At 31.3% G+C, this 22689-nt stretch overlaps 2 protein-coding genes, 1 long non-coding RNA gene and 1 other non-coding gene across 7 annotated transcripts; 3 read left to right on the top strand and 1 right to left on the bottom strand.

Moving 5' to 3' along the window:
* The first annotated feature begins 503 nt into the window (after nt 1-503).
* LOC122576772 (protein maelstrom 1-like) lies at nt 504-8307 on the top strand. 2 transcript variants are annotated; one of them, XM_043747530.1, is made up of 11 exons: nt 504-640; nt 4455-4687; nt 5075-5276; nt 5367-5750; nt 5831-5994; nt 6073-6321; nt 6441-6569; nt 6672-6714; nt 6785-6853; nt 7923-7979; nt 8066-8307. In XM_043747530.1, exons 2-11 carry the CDS (start codon nt 4568-4570, stop codon nt 8080-8082), a joined length of 1434 nt encoding a protein of 477 aa, XP_043603465.1. In that variant the 5' UTR covers nt 504-640; nt 4455-4567; the 3' UTR covers nt 8083-8307. The 2 variants fall into 2 exon arrangements, with proteins under 2 accessions (XP_043603465.1, XP_043603467.1); XM_043747532.1 differs by lacking the exon at nt 504-640 and having other exon boundaries at nt 4425-4687.
* LOC122576806 lies at nt 7442-7633 on the top strand. Its single transcript, XR_006319900.1, has one exon. It is a non-coding gene; the product is annotated as a U2 spliceosomal RNA (small nuclear RNA).
* Nucleotides 8308-10489: 2182 nt separating the features above from the next.
* LOC122576374 lies at nt 10490-12753 on the bottom strand. Its single transcript, XR_006319738.1, has 3 exons — nt 11601-12753; nt 11469-11543; nt 10490-11403 (listed from the first exon to the last, which is right to left on the bottom strand). It is a non-coding gene; the product is annotated as an uncharacterized LOC122576374 (long non-coding RNA).
* Nucleotides 12754-12892: 139 nt separating this feature from the next.
* Nucleotides 12893-21272, top strand: LOC122576361 (protein phosphatase 1D). Of its 3 annotated transcripts, none has more exons than XM_043746543.1 (8): nt 12893-13031; nt 13089-13731; nt 14101-14451; nt 14533-14753; nt 14825-14971; nt 15103-16487; nt 16631-17004; nt 18670-21272. In XM_043746543.1, exons 2-7 carry the CDS (start codon nt 13428-13430, stop codon nt 17001-17003), a joined length of 2781 nt encoding a protein of 926 aa, XP_043602478.1. In that variant the 5' UTR covers nt 12893-13031; nt 13089-13427; the 3' UTR covers nt 17004; nt 18670-21272. The 3 variants fall into 3 exon arrangements, with proteins under 3 accessions (XP_043602478.1, XP_043602479.1, XP_043602480.1); XM_043746544.1 differs by having other exon boundaries at nt 19218-21272; XM_043746545.1 differs by lacking the exon at nt 18670-21272 and having other exon boundaries at nt 16631-17964.
* The last annotated feature ends 1417 nt before the right edge of the window (nt 21273-22689 follow it).

Genomic DNA, 22689 nt, shown 5'->3' on the forward strand with positions numbered 1-22689 from the left:
TGAAAAGCAAACAATTAAATTCTTTAGAATATTATATTCAAAGAACACAAGATGAAATGAAAAAAGATCTATTATTGTCACTATCATGCAATAATTGGAATTTTTCATGCAACGAAATCGGAGGGTATCCGATTTCTCTGCAAGGAAATATTTAACCAAGTCATTTCAATACATATTATTTATTCAAATATTCACATTTCATTTATATATGTATATTTGGCTTTTGCAAATATTTAAATTAATGCTTGATATAATACTGTTTGTATAAATTAATATCATTATATTATGTAATAATATAATATTTCAATCGTCAATGACATTATTATTAATATAAAAAAGCGATGTGCAAGAAGATCTATCCTGAACTAATATATAAAATACAGATAAAAAAATGTTACTACTCACGGGTATAATAAATACCCGTGGTCACTATGCTCGTCAAAAATTCTACGTAATACAACCAGTTACCCGTGTCGATTCGGACCTTTCATCCTACGACATGATTGAGTGACTAGAGGAACGAAAATGCATGCAACTTACAATTACATGCAAAGAATGTTGTCCTTTATATTGTTGTGAACCAAGGAAAGTCATCGTGAAACCATCATTAAATCAAAGAAGCGAGATCTGGAAGAAATTTGTAAGTTTTAATAAATATCTGTATTATAATTTCTTCTTAAAGACAGCGTTAATTATTTGAAAAATTTGAAATAATGAATTTCATGAAATTCTAATAACACTATTCCATTCAAGAATGAGTTTAAATTTATCAAATTTTCGATGAAGTTGTATTTTTTAATTAGTAATAATAAACACAAGGAATAAAATTAAATTTAAAATACAAAGGTAGATACTTACATTCTTAACTTTTGAAGCACTACTAGGTGGTGATGGAACAAGAAGAGGAAGGAGTGAAAAACCTTTAACAAAATATGAATTATTATAATTAGTTCTAGAACACATAATGATGATTGTTCAAAAAATTTAAGATAATGAGATGTGGTACTCTATGAAAACTTGAAACTTTAATAATAAAAAATATTCTAGTATTAAAATTAAAAATCTGACCTTATTCTTTAATAAACATGTAATTACTGCAAAATACAAAGAATAAAATTAACTGGGATAAAATATGCAAAGATTCTTACATGCTTAGTCGCAAAGCACCATTCCATCCTTCTCAATGAACAGGAAAAAGTCAAAAACCTATAACAAAACACGTGAAAAATTATAGTCTGTTCTGAAATATATACTGCTTATTGTTTAAAAAGTTCAAAATGATGAAAGATAGAACTCTATACAAGCTTTAAGTTCTGATTGAAATTCTTATAAAGACTGATTGCAATTAATATCTAAAAATTGTAACACTAAAATAAAAATTTAAAATCTAAAAATGATAAGAATCTAATGATTGCTAAACTATGTTAAACATTTCTATTGTATGTTTTAATATTGAAATTTTAATATTCTATTTCAACTAATAATAAATCAATTAAAATACGAATAATAAAATAAATAAAAGTACATTCATAAAATACATTCTTGGACTCCAGGAGAGGCTTTATCCTCTTACGAGACCTGCCACTCTACCACCGAAAGCGAATGTTTGAAAAAAGGATTCATAAAAAAACGAAAAATAAGAAACTACATATTACCGCGCCCGTTCAAGTAACAATCGGCGAACACATTGACTCTAATTTTTTGTATGATTATTATGATGAAATTTAATGAGACCTATGTGCTCTAAAGAATATTGAAAATAATATAATGCAACAAACACTGACTCTATCGACCGCATTGCGCGCGATCACAAAAATTCTCTGAAAGAAAAACTTTATTAAAGGGTAGGAGTTAAAGAAAAGAAGCAACCTATTTTTTCATATCTCTTTTTCTTCCAACAATTCCGAGTGTTTGTTCATAAAAATATTGCAATTATATCAATAACATCAAATATTTAATTAATACATTAAAAATATTATTAATATTGTTAAATAATTGTTAAATGTTTACGATTTCATAATATAATTGATTTGTAAAGATCATACAGTGAATGTCCGTTATTATAGTTTCGAATATAGTTCGTACTGATAAAATATGGCGCGCTCTTTTTTACGATTAAACAAAGCTGCGTAATACGAAAAAGACGCGATGCGCAAAATATGTCCAAACCTATCAGTGAATATCAAATGTAATTAAGTAATATAATAAAATAATTTCTTTAATATTGTCTATTTCCATCTTAGTATTCGTAATGAACCACGAAATTAATTTAGAATTTCGTTCTATTACGTATCAATTATGTTAAGATTATGAATTGTTCGTTAAAATTGTATACTGATCTAATACTAAATAAACGTCACCAATTGTTCAATAATATTAGAAAACAAACGTATAAATGATTTTGTCTCTATTAAAATGAATCAAATGTTACCAAATCTCCATGAGAACTTGTTGAATTCAGTGCCGATCACCTTCCATCCTTTTTCATTCCGCGCCATGTTTGTTAATTTCGTGGCGTCCTTCTAATGTTTCCTAAGTTTCCTCATAATCTGCCAATAATCTCAACAAAGAAAGACCAAAACAATAGAATAAATGTATTAAAAGAACAAATTGTATAAAAGAAAAACAATGGTCAAGGTCAAATTGTTTTTTTGAAAGTTCATTATACGAGCTACCGGCAAATGTGACAACCAAAAACATGGTAACGCAACAAAGATAATCAAATAAGAGGTTATTGAAGATTGTAATAAATTATTGAGTAGAAACGTACGTTAATTAAAAAATAGCGTCGGTTTTAGCACTAAAAAATGTCTATAACAGTACTACCAGAGAGGAAATTCCGCTCTGCTATTACACTGCAGAAAGACAACACCTATCACGAAGTAATAATAACAAAAACAAACGTCTGCTTGCTTCGAGTTTCGACTCTAAACTGACCCCCGCGCCACAGCTTGCGCAGCGAATTTCGGTTTAAGAGAAGTGAAAAGAGAGAGATCACCAACAAGTCGAGCGCGCACTGGTATGGTAGTCGCCAAATTCCTAGAAAAGATATCTAATATGCTTTCGAGAATTAGCATATTCTGTTCCAACTAAAAAGGACCATGTGTTAGACTGAAACGCAAAGAAAATAAACATGCATAAGCTAATATAATTTCAACAAAGAAAATTTATCGGTACTGAAGTATTCTCACAAATTTTAAATTCATTTACCTTCGATTTATGTTTCAGTACTCGGTTAATAAATCAGTATATTTTTTTGCTATTTACATACAATGTTGTAAAAGCGTATAACATAAAATATTACGATAGAGTTCACAGATATCAGAAATAAAAAATTTGTTGATTTGTAATTTATCAAGAATAAAATATTTATTAATTAATTATGTACTGTTGCCTGAGCATTACAAGATAAACCGAAGAAAGGTGGATTTTTAATTTGCAAGAATATTGGACATATTGGTATATTGGCAGGAGCAACGATAGACGCCAAAGGGAAATTTCGTATAAATTCATTTAGAGGAGGAAAAAAATACAATATCGATTATTAATTAAACATTAATCTTCAACATATTAAATTGCTTGAGACATATTATTGAACAAATGGGGTATCGGATAAAATATCAACTTTTTTAAAAAAATTACCATTTTAGTATTTTTAACAATAATTTATAAGATGTTCGAATATTTTTGTGGGATGAAAATTCACTTTGTTCCGACATTTCTTCTAATACTTAAACAACGGTTTGTTTGAAGTCAAAAGTTCTTTAGTTTCTGACATCTAAACATACTATATCTCAATAGACTGCAAAACATTTTTGTTTTTTTATGTGTATTTATTTCAGACATAGAACATAGAAGTCAAAGTTATACTAGTGCCCGAATATTTTCGAGACCGACTGTATGTATACATATAGTTATATACAGTTATAAGTATATGTAACTCTAACTTCATTTTTATTACATTATTCACTCATGTAGTTAACTTTCATCAACTATTATTATTTATATGTAATATTTATTTACTGATAGTAATTATTTCTATGTATATATTTATACGTTATGAATTGTCGATAGCATAGTTCTAATTAATATTATTATCAATATATTATTATATAATAACTTAAAAATGAGAGAACTGCTTCATATTCTCACAATAATAAATTAAAATTATCTTTGAAAAAGATTATTATCTAAATCTCAATATATAAGTATTATATATTATAATTTCAATATTAATTCTCAATAAATCTGTATATATTATAATTTCATAACTAATATGTATATTATATAATATATTAATAATATTAATATTCTCCATATTCCTCCATTTGCCTCCAACCTGTCAATATATATCCTATCCAATATTCATATAATATAAAAATTCCATAATTTATAATTAATAATCAAACAACGTGTGATTGTAATTCATATTTCGAATTATTTTAATTCCTCAGTATTGAAGATGGCACTACCAACAAATGTCAGCTCTATGCGATGTAAAATCAAACAAAGGAACAGTTCTTCCCGGTTCTCCGTCGAATGTGGATTGTTGAGCGTTATATAAAATATGTCGAAAAATGCATTCTATTTCTTTGCTCTTGACTGGGCGAAACAGCAAAAGAAGCGTGGTATATTTGTTCCAAGAAATATGAGAGAACTTTCATCACTTTGTAGCGATGACTGGAAGGTGATATATTTCATATTTCGGCAATTTATTCAACAATTTATTGAACAATTTATTTCAATAATTTAACTGACCACGTACCATTCATTGAATAAAAAATATTCCAATTTAATAGATGATTCTAATTTAAAAATATATATCATTATTTAAAATACTTACATAATATGAACATTTAGAAGAATTTGAATGTAAATGTTTGTGTTAACATACAAAGGTCATTTTAACAGTAGAATAACTGACTGAAATATTTCTCAAACTAATTTTTTTATGTCCCTATATATAAAGTGATATTCAAGAGAATATGTGATATTAATGATTTTTAATATTTATTTGTTGATAAAATTTTTTAATGGAAATTACAGTATTTTATATAATTCTATATTATCATAGAATCTTTCTCCACAAGAAAAGGGAATTTATAAGTCTAAAGCAAAAGACAGCAAGATTAAAGCTCAGATGACAGTAGGTAACAGAACTACAATTGGAGAAAGTGTAGCTGAAGTAGAGTTAGAGCAAAAGAGAGAGGAGGAATTTCAACAAAACATGCTTCAATACATAGAATCTATAGTTTGTATGGGTGTACAACATAATAGTAAGTATTCCAAATTAAATCTTTTTTTCTAATAAGAACTTTTAAGATATTGATTAATTATTTAAAATTTAATATTGTCATTTGTTACAGACATGCAAAATCTAAAATTCATATTCATACATGTCAATTGGTTTTATAGAAGAGACATAGGAATTAACAAGTATGACTTTTGTCCTGCAGAATTTGCAGTTGCAGAATTTAGTATACAAAATGGTATTCAAAACATATACCATGAAATATTAAAGGTAAAAATACCTTTAGGATGGAAAAGAGATGCACTAGAAACCAGTCAGGAAACACACCAAATCCCTATAGAATTAGATGATGGAGAATGTGATTTCGCACTTATGTATGATAAGTTCTCTAAATTTATGGAAAGTAATAAGACTGGGAGAAGGTATCCTCCATTGTTCACTATGAAAAACTTATGTCCTGTTGTGGAATCACTGCTAATAAGATTGAATGAAGCAGGCGGTAACTATGGATATTTATAACAGTTTACAGAAAATAATACAAAATTTTGGCAATATTTTTAATTAGTAATTGTGTTTTAGGTGAATCTGTTGACGACTATCTAATCTATTCGATAGAAGCACTATTTGGAGAACTACGAAACGCTGCTGTACGGAGCGTAGACGATCGTAGCATTCCTCTTGTTCTTGCCGAAATGGAATTTGCAAAAGACTTCTTATCCAGTACACGTGGCTTCGAGTGTGAAGTATGCATACAAAAAATACTTCCAATCAACAATATTATATAATACCCTTAATAACAGTTTATTTTGGTTTCCATATAGTTCCATAAAATTGTAGATGTACCTCAGTACTGCAGCAAATCCATAGTAACAAGATGGGGTATGACGATCTGTGATTATTGCTGTGAATATATGAATATTGAAATGATTGAAGGTGTACATTGCCCATACAAGAATTCCCTAGAATTTATTAAGCAAGATACTGCTGGCGAAAACACTGATGACATTAGTCTAAAGATGAAGGCTTTAAAAATAATTGAAAAGAGGGTAACAATTGCTGATATGAATGGAGTGAGTAATAAATTGTTGATTTTCATTATATAAAATTATGAAATTAATGAGAAAAAGAGAGAGAGAAGGTGATATTGTTTCATATTCTGACAAATATAAAATTTCTTCAATATAATTAGGTATCTGAAGAGTATAGGGATAAGGTATCATCAAGATCTTACAAAGAAGAGATAAATAGACGAATGGAGAGTAAAGTGGACATAATTGATCATGCTAAGGCTGGTACATCCAAATCCAACACTGCAGATGTAAGTACAAGTGTTTCAAACTGTCGCGACTAAACTTCCAAGCAGTTAATTAGAATGTACAAAGTATACAATTTGAAAATAATTTATTTCTTAAACTTTTAGCCAAATTTGCCAATGCGACCATTGCGTGCACCTAAAACAATGGGTAAGTATATTTTTGTGTCCTACTTACATCGGTTTTATGCGATATAACTAAATATTTTATAATATTTTAGCTAAAGCTCTTAGTGGAACACAGGAAACCTTCGACCTTTTAAACGATGTTACCAATTTTCCTCCAATTGGTGAGACATTAATTTCTAGAAATTATTTTTTTCTTTTTAAATATATTTTATGAATTTCCAATTACCTATATTTCAAAGGAGAGTTAAAAAGCTATAATGTATACAACAAACAAAAACATTATAGCGGGTATAAAGAAAATGTCAATGAAAATGTGTACTTGGTACATAGTAGCCTTGAGAAATTACTTACCCTTAATGGTGAGGTTAGAGTTTGGCTAGGGTTAGGTTAGGGTGTCCAATTATTCTACTCTGTGTATAGAGTGTAAGAAAAATATCAGTACCTTTGATTATTTCCGTATTATCAGTTTATTCTGTGAAAATTAATTAGATAAAAATACTACATAATTGACTTTGCCTTAGAATTTCCAACAATTTGTTTATGATATGCAATATCTTTATTTGCATAATCTCTTTTAAGTTAAGGATGAAATCAGTCTTATGAACCGTGATATATGCTTATCTTACACCCTATACATGAATAAAGGTAGTTGAAAGCCCCACCGCTAGGTGGTTTCTTTAGAGTACCGTTTCTCGCTAGGAAATTTAGGAGATACAGATGTTATATTCGGAAAGAAAATCAAAATTATTATCGCTTCTCGGCCTTATGGCTAAGATCAAAGTGTAGTATCTGTTCTTATCAGCTTAATATCTGATACACTTCCCATTGGGAAGTCAGAATATTAAACTGATTTTTGGAATCTGACGGAGGGTTGGTGCTTGCTCCACCTCTGTCGTGAGTCAGCCTAGCATTGCAGTGCCGCTAGGATTGGCTTGATAATTTATTTAAAAACATAAAATAACTTTTAAATTTATTACTTTAAACATTAATTTTCTGAGTAAGATATACAATAGTACCTGTTTAATTGTAGTACCTTTCTATCTACAAAATGTGAAAGTTAGATTATAGTAACTTAAGAAAAATAGTGCACAAATAACTTCAGTAAAATATATTATAATAAAACATGTTAATATTTTGTGTAAAAATATTTTTCTTTACTTTTTACGGATTATATGGTACAATTTATGTGAAGTATTTCTAATTCTAAAATCTTTATTTGTTTCAATATAGGAGGACGAGGTACAGTTAAAAAAAATACAACAAAGTTAAAGTTGCCTTTGGGCAGAGGTAAAATTTTATATATTAAATTGAATCTTAATATACAATTATATTTAAAGATTTTATAATAAGCTTTACTTTACATTTGTGTGCAGGACGTGCAAAATGTTAAGACAAATAGCTTTTGGTACGAAAGAGATTGGACTTTTTCTATGACAACAAATTCGTATGGAATCTTTGATACTCTCTTACAAATAAGACTTACATAACTTGTGTGTAATTTGTTTTATGAAAAAATAACAATATTTTGTTACAAACTTAGACATAAAAAAAGATGAAAGATAAAGACACGATCTGTTACCGAAGTTCATAAAGGAAATATACGATTAACTTTTAATGAAAGTGAGTTTTATTATCTAAACCTTGAATCTCAGAATAATTTGTAATTTTGTTATTACAAGATTTAGAATGCTAGACTGCTTTATAAAAGTTTTTGTGATTTTAATTCTGGTTCTGTTTTCATACCGTTGTGTTTTGGATATCTCTTAGACTATGTATAAATTTTATTCAAGAAAGGTTGAAGTTATTCAAGAATGCGAGGGTTTCCATAAATGATAGTATTTCGTGGAATTAGTCTTACTTCTTACAAGTGGCTGATTCGTACATTCTTCGCGTGCATGGCTGACTCATACATTTCGAATTGGCGACGGCGTGCCGCCGAGTTAGATAACTATCTATGTATATATGTTGTTTCGAAACATAATATTTATAAATAAAAATTATTTATTAAAAATTAAATGGATGGAATTCATTTAACAGACGTTAATTTTTAAGTCATCAATATAATGAGTAATACTCTATGAACATATAGTTCCTAAACTTGAGCCCGAAACTGATATTTTATAGAAGTCGATAGTACATATAGCTTCGTACTAATGGAATTCTTTATTATACGTTATATTTTTATACTTACACTTAAGTAAAACTTTATTATTAAGAAAAATTCATTAAAAAATGGCTTGAAATTATTTATTCATTATCAATTTCATTGGCTAATGGGTCGATATTGTTAGGTCACGAAATATAGATATTCTCTCTTCTATAATTCTGTTTTCTTGTCTGATACCTCCATAATGTTCCTGCGCCTCTGTTGATAGCAGAACAAATAAGTAGGATTTCATAATATAAAGAGATATGCTTAATTTTCCGTTCTTTTCCCAAGTATATACATATACCTACTTATCTTGAATATACCTTTACCAATATTTTGATTTTCCGTCAAGTTGCAATCAAGTCTAACAAGAATCTATAAGGCAAAATAACGATCGAAAAGAGATTCTTTTATCCTTTTCTACAGTGCTTTTAATAAAAATACAAGACGTTCAAAATTATGTAAGAGAAATAATTATATATAATTTATACCAAAATATTGTTTTTATATGCTTATTAAATTTGTATTAAAATAAACACAACTGAAGGAGAAATATTGTATATAAAAAAAATCAAATTATCAAAATAATTGTAATTACGTATTATTAATATTACATTACGGGAATTTATAACAAGGTTTAGACATATATTTATTTGTATAGATTTTATTTATATACAAATTTGGTTATATTTACATCGTCTTAAGTTTTATTTACAAAATGAGAAATTCTTACAAACACCAACATATAAAACAAAATAAAAATTAAGGAATCAATTTATCCATAGTAATACTTTCACTCATACTTTATTAATAATATAATACAATTACCATCAATGACAAAACATTATGTTATAACACAGACGACTTGTATGTACTTATAACTACATATATTTATTAAATGTAACGTCAGATTTCAAGTACGATATTCAGTTTACTTTGATCTGATATACATACTGATATACATAATATGTAAACATAAAGGTTAGAATTAGCATTTAAGAGAAACAAATTTCAATTGCAAAAAGGATACACATTACACATGAGAGAATCAACGCATAAAGCGAAGTGAATGATACTTTTGAAATAAAAGACCGGTATACTGTATCACGAAACAAACGTCATCAAGCAATTTTCTCTGACACAATCGATGCATTCGACTTGGCTTAGTAACACAACACGTCAGTACTTTGAAGATGTCGTTAGCTCTGCCTGGACAGGACTGAACCTGCACCGACTTGTTCCTAATTCCTGAGAAGGTTCCTGAATCATCCGACCCGTCGCGTTGGAAACAGATTTAAAATTCGCATCCCGTTGTTCCGCGAAAGAATAACTCCGTTCATACTAACAATAAATAAAATAATTTCGTTAATAATTAATCATACAATGTCTTATACTTACTACATAAAATATGAAATATATCTTAAATTTGTATTTTGCTAACATTTCTCAATAATTGTTCAATTATTTAATTAATTCAGGAAGGATTAATTAAAGATTTACATTCACTCGATATCTTGAATTATATTAATTATATTCATGAAAATGGTTCATTATTATTATTGTAATTATATACCGAATATTATAAAGATTATTTATATATATAATATCATAGATGGATTTTGTGTGTGTGTGTGTGTGTGTGTGTGTGTGTGTGTGTGTGTGTGTGTGTGTGTGTGTATGTGTAAGACAATGCAATTTTCTGCTTGCAAAGTGTATTGCATTGAATTAAAATATGCATCGGTATAATAGAACCATTTGAAAATTTTCATATAGCAAAATTTTGTTCAACAATTGCAATATATACTGTTTTTGCAAACAGATATTAAATAGACTTCAGTGCTTTGCGAAAAGCAGCTTTATTTATTTAGTTACGCGTTTATTTTTGAATTATTTTCTATTATCTGATCTTTCAGTAATTCTGCCAATTGTCGGTAGATGGTAGCGCGACAACTGTTCTGGTAGTTCCAAACTTCATTTACTTTTAAAACTATTACATTTATTAATTTAACAGTACAATCAGTAATCAAGCTTCAACAATAAAGATATTGCAATAGTTATATCTTTGGAAAATTAACAGTCCTAATCACATAGAAAATCTAATATTAATAATAAATTCGAAAGAAATAGCTTAATTGCTGATTGCCGTGTTTCCGCATAACTGTTTCCAAGCAGAAAAGAACAGCCATCTTTTCGAAGAGATGATGCAATCGATGACACATATCGACCGTATCTCCGATCGCTTAGCGAATCATAGAAATTGTTAACCGTGGTTTTTGGCGAACGAAATCGGAAAACAAAATATGAACGAAAACGGTTCTACTTTAGCGATAAAGTCAAAAACAGTTCTCATCAAACTATAGCCTATCGGATGTTAAGCGAAAGCCGCCAGCTGGGAGTGCTATTTTGAACGAAGTACAACGTTGCCAGTTCGTGAGGCGAACAAGTTCAAACACGTGCCCCGTGTTTTGCTCTTGGAAAGAGATAACTGCACAGCCTGGCAAAACAGAATGTTTGCTTTCCACTTGGTTCGCATTCATTTCCCGTTTACGTCCGCAAAACCACCTAAAAAAACGAAACAATAATTCTACACTCCTTAACAGCAAATTATATTCTTGACATATCTATACCTTACAAGCTTGTGTCACATGTTTACAATATTAAAACATGCAAATATATATTCAAACGAAGAGGGAAACTTAAATCTGGAAACGACCAAAGATATTATGTGTTATAGTATTCCATATTTTATTTATCCTTACCCCAATTTGGTTCTCTTTTACAAAAAATTATGATAATTTGATAATTAAGGTGATTGTATGTTATAATGTGCATTTATGTAAGATTATGTTTTAATTTTGGGAAGAATTTTGCAAAAGACATGTTCGAGACTTCGAGAGTCACCAGCTGGACAAGAAAGTTCAGGTTCGTCGGAGGAGACATGGCAACGCAGCAACTGCGTGAGCCGAGATGCGCGGCATGAATAGCACCGCGACGTTGATGGGCCGGCCCTATGTCAGGGGAATGGTGGGGGAAGGGAAGGGGTAAAAGTTTCCACGACAGTGGGGATGGACGGAAACGGTGAAACGAAAGGGGGATGCGATACCGCTCTGCGTGTGGTGGTCGTCGGTGAGGGTAATATAACCGAGGTAATGTTACCAAGTTGCTGTTTACGGAGAGTTTTTGGAAATTTCAAAGGGGCACATCTAGTTTCCCGGTTAAATTCGAAGCGCGGCAAATCGAATCGTCCAATCGTGATTATGGAACCGCTATATGTTAACTTATACGTCGGGGAACATATGCTACATGAGAATCGAACTAACGGGAATAGTTATCTTGGAAATACGTATACATGATGCGTTTCGCAAATTATCGAACGCATTGATAATATATACATATATCGTATACGCTTCCGCGTGGAACTTTCTGCGCGCCAATCGATTTGAAACCCTGCCACTGCAATTTTTCTGTCTCTGAACAGAAATTCAATATTTTACAAAAATACTTAACGTAACGAGTGGTTTTAGTATTTTCATTAAATTTCAGAAATTTGTTAACAATTCAATCGAAGGACGTAGGACTAAATTAGAAATATAAAATGTTCAGATGCAACCAATATTACGTTGTAATTACAATGCATACTAGTAGCTCGAAAAATTAGTTCTATGTAAGTGACTGATACTTATCTGGTTCAAACTCGAACAATTTACTGAGTCGAAAGCAACTTATAATGAAAGATGTAGTAGGGTTAAGTTCAAAACCTAAAATGTTCAAAAACTATCAATACTATATATTTACATTATAATTATAGACTACACTAATAATTTAAAGAATTAATTTTGTATAGGTAGTTGATAATTATAATTCAAACTTAAGAAATTTGTCGTCTTGAAAGTAACTTGTAATAAAAGACATAGCAGAGTTAAATTGAAAATCTAAAATGTCCAGAAATTACCAATACTATACACATTGTAATTATGAAATAATAATGGTAATAACTTTGAGAATTAGTTTTATATAGGTAGTTAATATTTATAGTTGAAACTTAAGAAATTTATCAAGTCGAAAGTAACTCGTAAGGAAGGACGTAGCAGGGCTCGGTATAAAACCTAAAATGTTCAGAAGTTACCACTATTACATTATAACTGCAAACTATACTGTAGCAATTTGAAGGATTACTTCTATCTCTTAAGGTATAATAAATAATTTTTCTATAGTTCTAAGGTAGACTAATAAAGATGTGTTTATAGGTTAAGGAAGGTTCCCAGTTAAATAAATTGCGTTGCTCAAAAGCACTCGGTTTGAAGATTCTCGAGAAACGACGGAGTATAGTGGTAGGCGCATTGGTGACGGTGAAATCGTGGAGGGGACGACCCCTCCTGCCCTACTCCGGTGCGCGCAACGTCATTGTGCCGTGTGGGGCCATGATCGTTGGAGTGTGTGTGCGTCCCTCGAGCTACGCGCAGACCTACCCAGTAAATACGAGGCTTCCGTTCCCTGTGCGTGTCGAGTGTCGAAACAGTGCGTAGTTAAAGGAAGTGGTAGACTTTCGTCTTCTTGACATCCCGTGGTCACCGGCGTGTTCCATCATGCCGTTGAGTATTGGGGTTAACTTAAGAGTGACCGGACATTGTAATCAGGGCGGTCGTAAGTACATGGAGGACATGTTCAGCGTGGCCTTTCAATCGACACCGGATGACAAAGATCTGGAGTATGCCTTCTTCGGGATATTCGACGGCCACGGCGGCGGCGAAGCTGCCACATTTGCAAAGGAACACCTGATGAATGTTATCGTCAAGCAGAAGAACTTTTGGAGCGATCGGGACGAGGATGTGCTGCGAGCCATCAAAGACGGATACGTGAACACGCACTATGCGATGTGGCGGGAGCTTGGTAAGAATCTTATTTCCGCCATTTGTTCCGTTATTTCTACTACTTCACTCGTTTCCCGCCAAATCTCATCACTTTTCACGCGTATTTACAAAGAAATTTAATGTATCTACTATTTTTTGAAGAATTTCTCTCATTGTCCCGCGTATTTCCCCCACCACCTGTGCCCGATTAGGTTAGAATTTAGGTTATGTAATCCGAGCTAACCTGAAAGTTCGAACTCTGAGAAAAAGTAGTTGAGAGAAAATATTCGATATCTTTTGTTTTTCTATGGGCAATTTGTTCGTTATGAAGCAAAGAATCGTAGAATGTGGTTTTCAACAGGAATTCTCAATGAAAATATATGTTGACGAAAATGCATTTTTGTGATAGACAAGTGGCCGAGAACCGCATCCGGATTACCATCTACGGCCGGGACCACGGCTAGTATAGCCTTCATTCGTAAAGGTAAAATTTACCTGGGTCATGTAGGAGATTCTGGCATAATATTGGGATACCAAGCAGACGGTGATCCTCAATGGCGTGCAGAAGCTTTGACCAAAGATCATAAGCCGGAAAGTGGGCCAGAAATGATGAGGATACGTGAATCTGGTGGTAAAGTTGTTAGCAAGTCTGGTGTTCCAAGAGTTGTTTGGAACAGACCTCGTATTGGGCACAAAGGACCTGTTCGAAGGTCAACTCATATAGATGAAATTCCATTTCTTGCTGTTGCTAGATCCTTAGGTATATTACTATTAAAATATTAGGGAAAAACCTATAAGAATGTATGGATCATTAGATGATTAACAACCATGTATTTTATAGGTGATCTTTGGAGTTATAACTCAGAATTGAACACATTTGTTGTGTCTCCAGAACCAGATGTTAAAGTAGTCGCGATTGATGTGGAATCACATCGTTGCCTTATTTTTGGAACAGATGGTTTGTGGAATATGTTGACACCTCAAGCTGCAGTGGCTATTGTCCAAGCTGCAGATAGACATAATGAGAAACATCTGATTGCTTCTCAACAAACATGTAATGGGGTATGTTTAAAAGGAACTTGAATAAGATATTAAACATACAAAGACATATTTGTAATTCCTATTTTAAACAGCAAGCTGATAATGTTCAACTATGGATAAATCCTTCGAAAAGTCTAGTAGATAGAGCTTTGGAAAAGTGGTCATTAAAGAGGCTACGTGCAGATAATACAAGCGTGGTTACATTAATGTTAGATCCACCAGGTCCATCTCGTAGTGAGGTATGTATTATTAAATATTATACTTCCACTCTTTAATAATATCGTTAAAAAAAGGAAAAAAATGATGTGGAAGATATAAAGAAAGATGTTGGTTATATTGTCAAACAAATTTGTTTTTTTGGTTCTTCAAGATTATATTGAGCCAGAAAGAGTGTGTTGTGACACATCGTACTATGCACACACCTACAGCTACGCTTGCAGAAGCCCCAACAAGACACGACTGTAATCAAGTCTCTCCAAGCATACCAAGGCCTTCTCCTATAATAAATCATTATGTTGATCTTAACCGATCTATACCAGCTTTTTCAGATGAGATTGAGGGGAATCGAAAGGAATCGTATGTGGATAATATATGTACATCTGTAGAAAAAATTGAAGAAAATCAATATCAAAAAGATGAAAAGCATGCAGATATCTCAGAAAATTTGGTCGATGGAAATGTTCAACCTGTAGAATTATCATCCAATGAAATATTAAAGAACAGTATAGAAGTAAATAGTCTCGAATTTGAGGCAGAAGTAGAAAAGACAAAGACCATCGAGGGACAACCAACAAGGACAACTGAAGATAATACACTAAATGAGCAGAAAAATTCGAGATCATCTCGACAATCACCTGAGATAGAAATGAAAAACGATCTTGACGTTTCAAATGTGATACACCAAAGTGCATTTTCTAGTGAATGTAATGGTACACATTCTTCCACAGTCGTTACTAGTACCACAGAGAGCAATGAAGTAGTTCTAGCGAGTACTAGCTGTAATGAGAACGAAGTAAAAGCTAACATATTAAATGGATCTCGTCACAGACAGACAACATTATTCTCAACCTCAAGAAGAGACGTTCGAAGCACGAGAAGGCTCAGCTTAGCTGCACATCCGCGAAATACTTTGGGGGATTCTACTTCATTGGAAACGAAAACATATGTAAATTCTAGACTTAAATCGCGTAGTACAAAGGTGTCGGTATCGGGGAACATGGCGGAGGAAGGTGTGAGAAATTCGACGAGCAAAACGAGCGGTAGTGCTGTTGCTACTAAACGAAGACACAGTGCAATATCACAGAGTGTAGTTAACACGATTGAGGAGTCATGTATGTTACAAGAACCATGCGTTAAAAGGAGGACGCGCTCAGAGGATCGTCCGAACCCGGTCGATGAGAATGATCCAGCGAATCAAGCCACAAAGGACGCGAGTGGTAGTATGAGCTGGCCTAGCACGGATTCCAACATTGCTCGTTCTACGGCTGTTGCTACCACTGTACCTGTACAGGAAAGGCTACCGTCGCTAAATAGCTTCCAAAGAAATTTGGAGAAAAAAGCTACGCCAGTGAAAGCTATCAGAAGGCCGTCTATCAAAGGTCTGTTGAAACAATTGTGGGCCGCTAGTCTCAGCGCAAGAGAGTGGGATCAGGGAAGAAGTAATCGATCGAATAATTGTAACGAGCGGAGGATAAAGCGAACCGTGTCTATTATAGGTTCTTCAGATAATACGACTGTTCCGCAACGTTGGCTCAGGTTAGTTTCCTTATCGTTTGATCTTTTTTTTATCGTGTCTACTAACTTGTAAAAAGTGTAAACTCGTGTAAACTAAGCTTGCATTTGCGCGAAGTGATTTTGCAATTCCTTACCTGATATATCTATATTTGTTTTTATTCCAGGTCGGATACTATCGCAGCGACACCTGTAAAAACACTACGTTCACGTAATGTAGACATAACTGGTCACACGATATCTCCACAATTAGTACATCAGTATGGAATAGTAAAGCAAAGTCGACTCTCTTTACCGTGTAAATTGAAGCATTCTAGTAATAATGGATTTCTACAGTCAAGTAGAGTAAGGTCTTCCTCCTTGTCGTCCAGTATAAAGCAAACTAGCAGTAATACTGGGAACGGAGCTTGCTCTACGATTAGTTCTACGAACACCGGATGTAACTCTAGTTCCGGAATGGCTAAGAGAGTCAAATCACCCTATAACCCAAGTGCTAGGTCATTAAGCACGCGATCTCGCATTAAACGCCTTGGAAAATGAGGTAGGGTAACGTACATTAATTACACTGCTTGTTACATTAAACAGGGTATTATTTCTTACCCTCACCAAATTTTTCTCCACTTTGCGTCTTGCTTTTCATCTCCATGGAAAGGTATATCTAGCCGAGAGAGATTAACTATTCTCGTTTATATTGTTGCATTTTATCTTGAAACTTGAAGCTACTATAGGCAAGCTCTTGTCTCAATTTTCCAAACGTCTCGATGAAATTGGGTTTGCATTTTACGGACCAATTGTTAAAAAAAGCAAAGAAAAATAAGAATCATCAACGATTTCCATCGTTTCCTATTTTAGAATAGTTTTAACTTCTTCTTAAAACAATTTGCTAGTAATAAGTATATGAGGATACTAAGTAGGATAACAATTTTCTTATCGATACATAGTAAAGTTTTATTACTTCCACGGCACACTACGGGTCAAGAGTTGATCGTATTTTTCATATTTGCATAGTTTCACATGTTGAAAGATATATAGCAATAATGTAGAATCAATTGAATAGTGTAACGTATTTCTTCGTGTTCCGTTTGGAAAAATGCATACATTAATATGATTATCCAAAACAAGACATGGCACGTCCATACGGATAATCGAGTAACTCTGTTTTTATACGAACGAAAATCATTTAATGTGAAATATTTTGTAGATACATACAGATATATTAGTATTACACAAATACAAAAGCTTTTGAATCAAGATTTAACAATTTTCTTCACTGTTCATTTTTGTCTCCCAATCTTACTTAGCTGCCAAATGGGCGACTTTTTCAATGTTATTATTTCAGCAGCCGTACTCTATCTGTCTCTCTTTATCTCTATCTTTATCTATCTATTTATCTCCCTCTCCCTCCCTCCCTCTCTCTCTCTCTCTCTCTCTCTCTTTGTGCTTCGAACCATCTTAAACTCGTTTTTAAAGCAACGAATGCTTCTGAGTGTGTAGTAAGCAATAAGAACGTTACTAATAGGATCTAATCTATAAATGCTAATAATAACCCAAAGACATCGTACATACCTACATACAATGAATAGTGATTAGAGAGAAAGAGGAAGCATAACCGAAATGAAAACACAACATACATACACGCATTGAACATAAACACATATCTCTCTTGCTTACATCTTAGACAACCCGTTCGAACGTTCCGTTAAATAATCGATGTTCCAATAATCGAATTTTTCGTTAATCGATCGTTCCATTAATCGGGGTTTCGATAATTGAGATTCTACTGTCACGTCAACCATAAATTGCATGCGTATTTCTTTCCAATTGTATATACTATTCCTGCAGATTGTAATTTATACATTGGAATATCTCCACTGTTATCCACGTATGTAATTTCCCGAATGTAACAATATTTTCTTTTTTTTCATGCCGTAGTGATAGTTTTTGAATAGTTTTTGATTTTCAGAAATTAGTGTTATCGGTTTTCAAGTTTGAGTAAAATATTCCTCTTTCTCAAGTAATAAATCATCATGCTACTTTGTTTGAACAGATTTTGCCATCAGAAAGCTAATTAGGTACATTTTTATTACTTTTTATTTTCTTAAGAAAGCATAGCACCTTCTAGGATTAAAATAAATATTATAATCTAAACATTTGCTTTATGTAGTAATTATTTCATAATATATTAAGACTTTTATTATTGTTTAAGATTACAAAACCAGTTGCAACCCAGTATTACCAACAATTGGAACAAGAAATTACTATTTTAACATAAGTAGAGTTAGAACTTTTACAATGTAATGTATAACGAATATTAAAATATTAGAGAGATTGTACAATACATTGTAGATGATTTTGTAAAGGAGAATTTGTAAAAACTTGAATTTGTTACGTGAATATCTCTTAAGACCTGTTGGGTACTAGATCGAAAAGCATAGTTTTAAAACAGGTTCTGTTAAAAAATTCTTTTTAAATAATTTCCAACTTTTCGAAACCAATAAGGCGGCATATCTCATTAATTGTCAGCTTAATATTGAATGATTCCTTTCTTAATTCTATGCTTTCTAATATTTTACTAGCTTGTTAAAATGTTAATTATAGTGTTTGAGGAAGCTTGAAACAGAAAAAGATAAAGAACACGAACATATGTATAAAATGTGTGAGTATGAGAGTAAAAGAAGTAAAGGATAACTGTAACTACAGAGTGCGTATGTGATTTGTAGAAATTATTTTGAATGATTCCTTTAAATGTTCCAGTGTTTTACGTGGGAGCGACTTTCAAAGAGGATTAACGAGTCATTAAAGAGAAAATGTGATTTGCTTACAGTAAGATTAAAAAAAAATGAAAATATTTAGTACGTAGGTACGTAAATCAGCGATCCGCTTTGGCCAAGCATGGAGGTGACTGTTCAAGATTCGTTCAATCGACATTAAGGAAAAATGGGCGTGTATAATTATGAAATTTTGATATTTAACTTTATACAATGGCAGCACAAAATCTAAGAAAGTCTTTCGATATAATAAGGAAAAAAGAAAAGAAGGGACTCGTAGGTAGTTCGATTCTATTGTATTCACTATTGTAAGTATTTAGTCGTTCGTAATTACGACGATAATTTTGAATAGCGTCTATCTTGGTACGAAGCGGTACAAAAAATGACTGTTATGCGATACAAAATTTAGATTATATTTAGAGCAGCTACAAAAAAGAGAAAACGAACGGTTGAGTGAAAGAATTGAAAAATTTATTTTATGGATATACAATAATTATTCAACAAATTTTAGCTTTTTCCCGATTTTGCAACGATCAGAAGGAGGCGGTTCATGTATATTTTTATAGGCGAAACACAGCAGACCGTAGGTACTGAGAAAGAACGGCTCGCAGAGTCGCGTTTTGCTCGCAAAAATTTATAAGAGTCGCCTTTCGAAGTTCGTAAAATTAGAGATGTGTTGAACAGTGAATCGTTAAAATGATGTTCGAGATGCAGATGTTTCGTATAATTGTGTGCTTAAATCGTTAAATAGAAATATATTCTATTGGAGGCTTTTTTTTCATTTATTGCGAATGCGGTGATTATTTTTAAGTTTATTTAAAATTTGCGAATAGCGTGAAACTTCAGGATAATTTTAAAAGTTTGGTTGCATGTGTGCTGAAGTAATAATATGGTCAGAGAGATTGAGATGGTAAATTCTCATGCACGTGTTACAATTTTGTTCCATATACATATGTATATCCTCTAGAATAATGTTTGTTAAAGATTAGAGGGTGTTTTATGTTAAAATAAGATTATTCGTAACATGATTTTTAGTTGACTTCTATCTGTTGGAATATTTTTTATAGAAATAGTACAGTGATCATACTTGATGAAAATTTACCATCTCTCTGGAATTATTTGACCAAGCGAGAAAAGAAAATGAAGACATTCAGAAGCGTATGCTTGTACGAATTTATCAATATTTTTATATCTTTCCGTTTCATTGTAGACAGTGCAGAGAGAGACATAATTATTTCAAAAAACAGAGAGGAAAATAATATGATAAAGGAAAGAAAATAATGACACGTGCCTACAATAGTTACCATTGAAATTTGTATATATATATGTATAAAGTGTATTCATACATATATCATGAGCCAAGAAGAAAGTAATTTTTTCATTGTTACCCAGTGAAAATATAAACACCAAATGATAAAAAGGAAATATATTATAAGGTAGATAAAATCTGAGATATATAAAGTAAGGACATTCACTATCTCTTCTTGGTGCATGCGATCAAGTAGCACTATCTATACATATAGATATACTGTATATGTATGTAAATATATATAAGTATATAGACGCATATATATACATACATATTGTAAAATAAAAACGCATATATTTGTAAGTCGTGAACATGTAGATACAATTAAAAAAAAAAGATTTAGATGATTGTGCTCATAGGAGACATAAAGAAAATCTTCGCTAGCGTTTATTTATATACATGAGAAATTATAACGAAGGAAATGAAATGTAGAAGTGGACGAGGAAAAAAGGATCCGTCTAGTTCTGCGCTTGTAGATTTAACATTCGTTACATAGAACGTGAATTAAAAACAAATAAATAGAAAAACTAAGTATTTTCTCTGAGAGTCGAAATAAACGGGAAAAGGAAGAAATAAGATTTAACAGAGCAAGACAGAATTGTATAGAGAGTGGAAATTTATAGCGGTTTATCTCAGGTTAAGCATAGGTTGAAGGAGGCATACTCGAACAAATGTGTGATCACGTTTCAAATCTGTATATTTTAATTAAATAAACTGAAATATACAAATGTTTTTAGCAAATATTTTCTTCGCGAATACCAGCATAAGCCTTCGTTGTACTTTGCCTAGAAACTTGAATATAACTCTTGAATTACGGAAAATATATTTATCTATTTATTTATGTTATCATAAAAATGTTTAAAAAGTTTACAATTCTTAATAAAGTACAGAATCAAATTAATTCACTGTTCTTTCTATTGTTTTAGATACTTCTTAGAAGACTGAAATTATGCAGTTATTAAATAAAATAAAATTGAGCAAACTTATATGGTACTGAGATGCAAATTGGATATTTCAAAAATAATTTAAACGATTGTTTATATTTCTATGCTGTTATTTGAAAAAATACAATTTTACATATATACAGAGACACAAGTAAGTCAGATTTTTCTTTTTCTGTGATTTCATAATATTATTTATAGGCATTTTCACGAATATGCTTAGCTCATATACACATACATTTAAAGGTATAATGTTAATTTATATATCATACATAACAATGTACATGCTAGATATTCATTTAACTTATATATCAATAATAAATACTTTCTCTTTGTTTTGAAACCATCACTCATACAAAGATATCCGAATACAGTATTGGTGATGGATTACAATGTAAATAGAAATATAAGAAGCGACAGAATATGATTCCTTAGAAGAATTATCATACATACTTGTATATAATCTAACACAAAGTGCACATTTTTTCTTTTTCTTTCTTTTTTTCTTTTTGTTATTAAACTCACAGATAGAATATCCAAAGCTTATAAAAGTTATCTGTAATTTTACAAGATAATACTGAAACTTGAAAACCTAAGATGTATGCTAGAAAGTATGCATTACTATTTTTTTAACATTATATTTATCTTTTTTAATTATTTTAATATATCTTTCAGAATTCTATGCAAGGAAAACATTCATTTAATAATTAGTGTAAATTTTAAGAATTATATCAAATTCTGATTATTCAAACTTTCATTTTAAGAACACTGAATTATTTAATGCATCTATGCCAAAATGTAAAAACAATTTTTTGATAATGAAATGTATTGACAATGAAAGCAGATTTTATATATTTTTACAAATATGGTAAAAGATGGTGTGATTGCACAATTCTGCTAATTTAATTTTCATGACACGCTGAAATTGTTACAAGTTTTCATCAAATTGAATATATTTGAATTGCCATAAAGGATCATAGTCTAAAATTATTTAAGAGTAATACATTGTTTTACGAACAACACTGTAACAACACAGAAAATTTGTATCATTAGTATTTGTAATACATATATGTAATTTTATTTATTTTTTCCATAGTTTTATAATGTTTTCGCAGCCTGGTACTCATTTATATAAAAGTGCCTAATTAAAAAAGATTAATTCAGTATACAATCAATGAAGTTTAAAAAAATTGATACAATAACAGACT

This window comes from Bombus pyrosoma, linkage group LG16 (assembly GCF_014825855.1).
Source record: "Bombus pyrosoma isolate SC7728 linkage group LG16, ASM1482585v1, whole genome shotgun sequence".
Taxonomy (NCBI): Eukaryota; Metazoa; Arthropoda; class Insecta; order Hymenoptera; family Apidae; genus Bombus; species Bombus pyrosoma.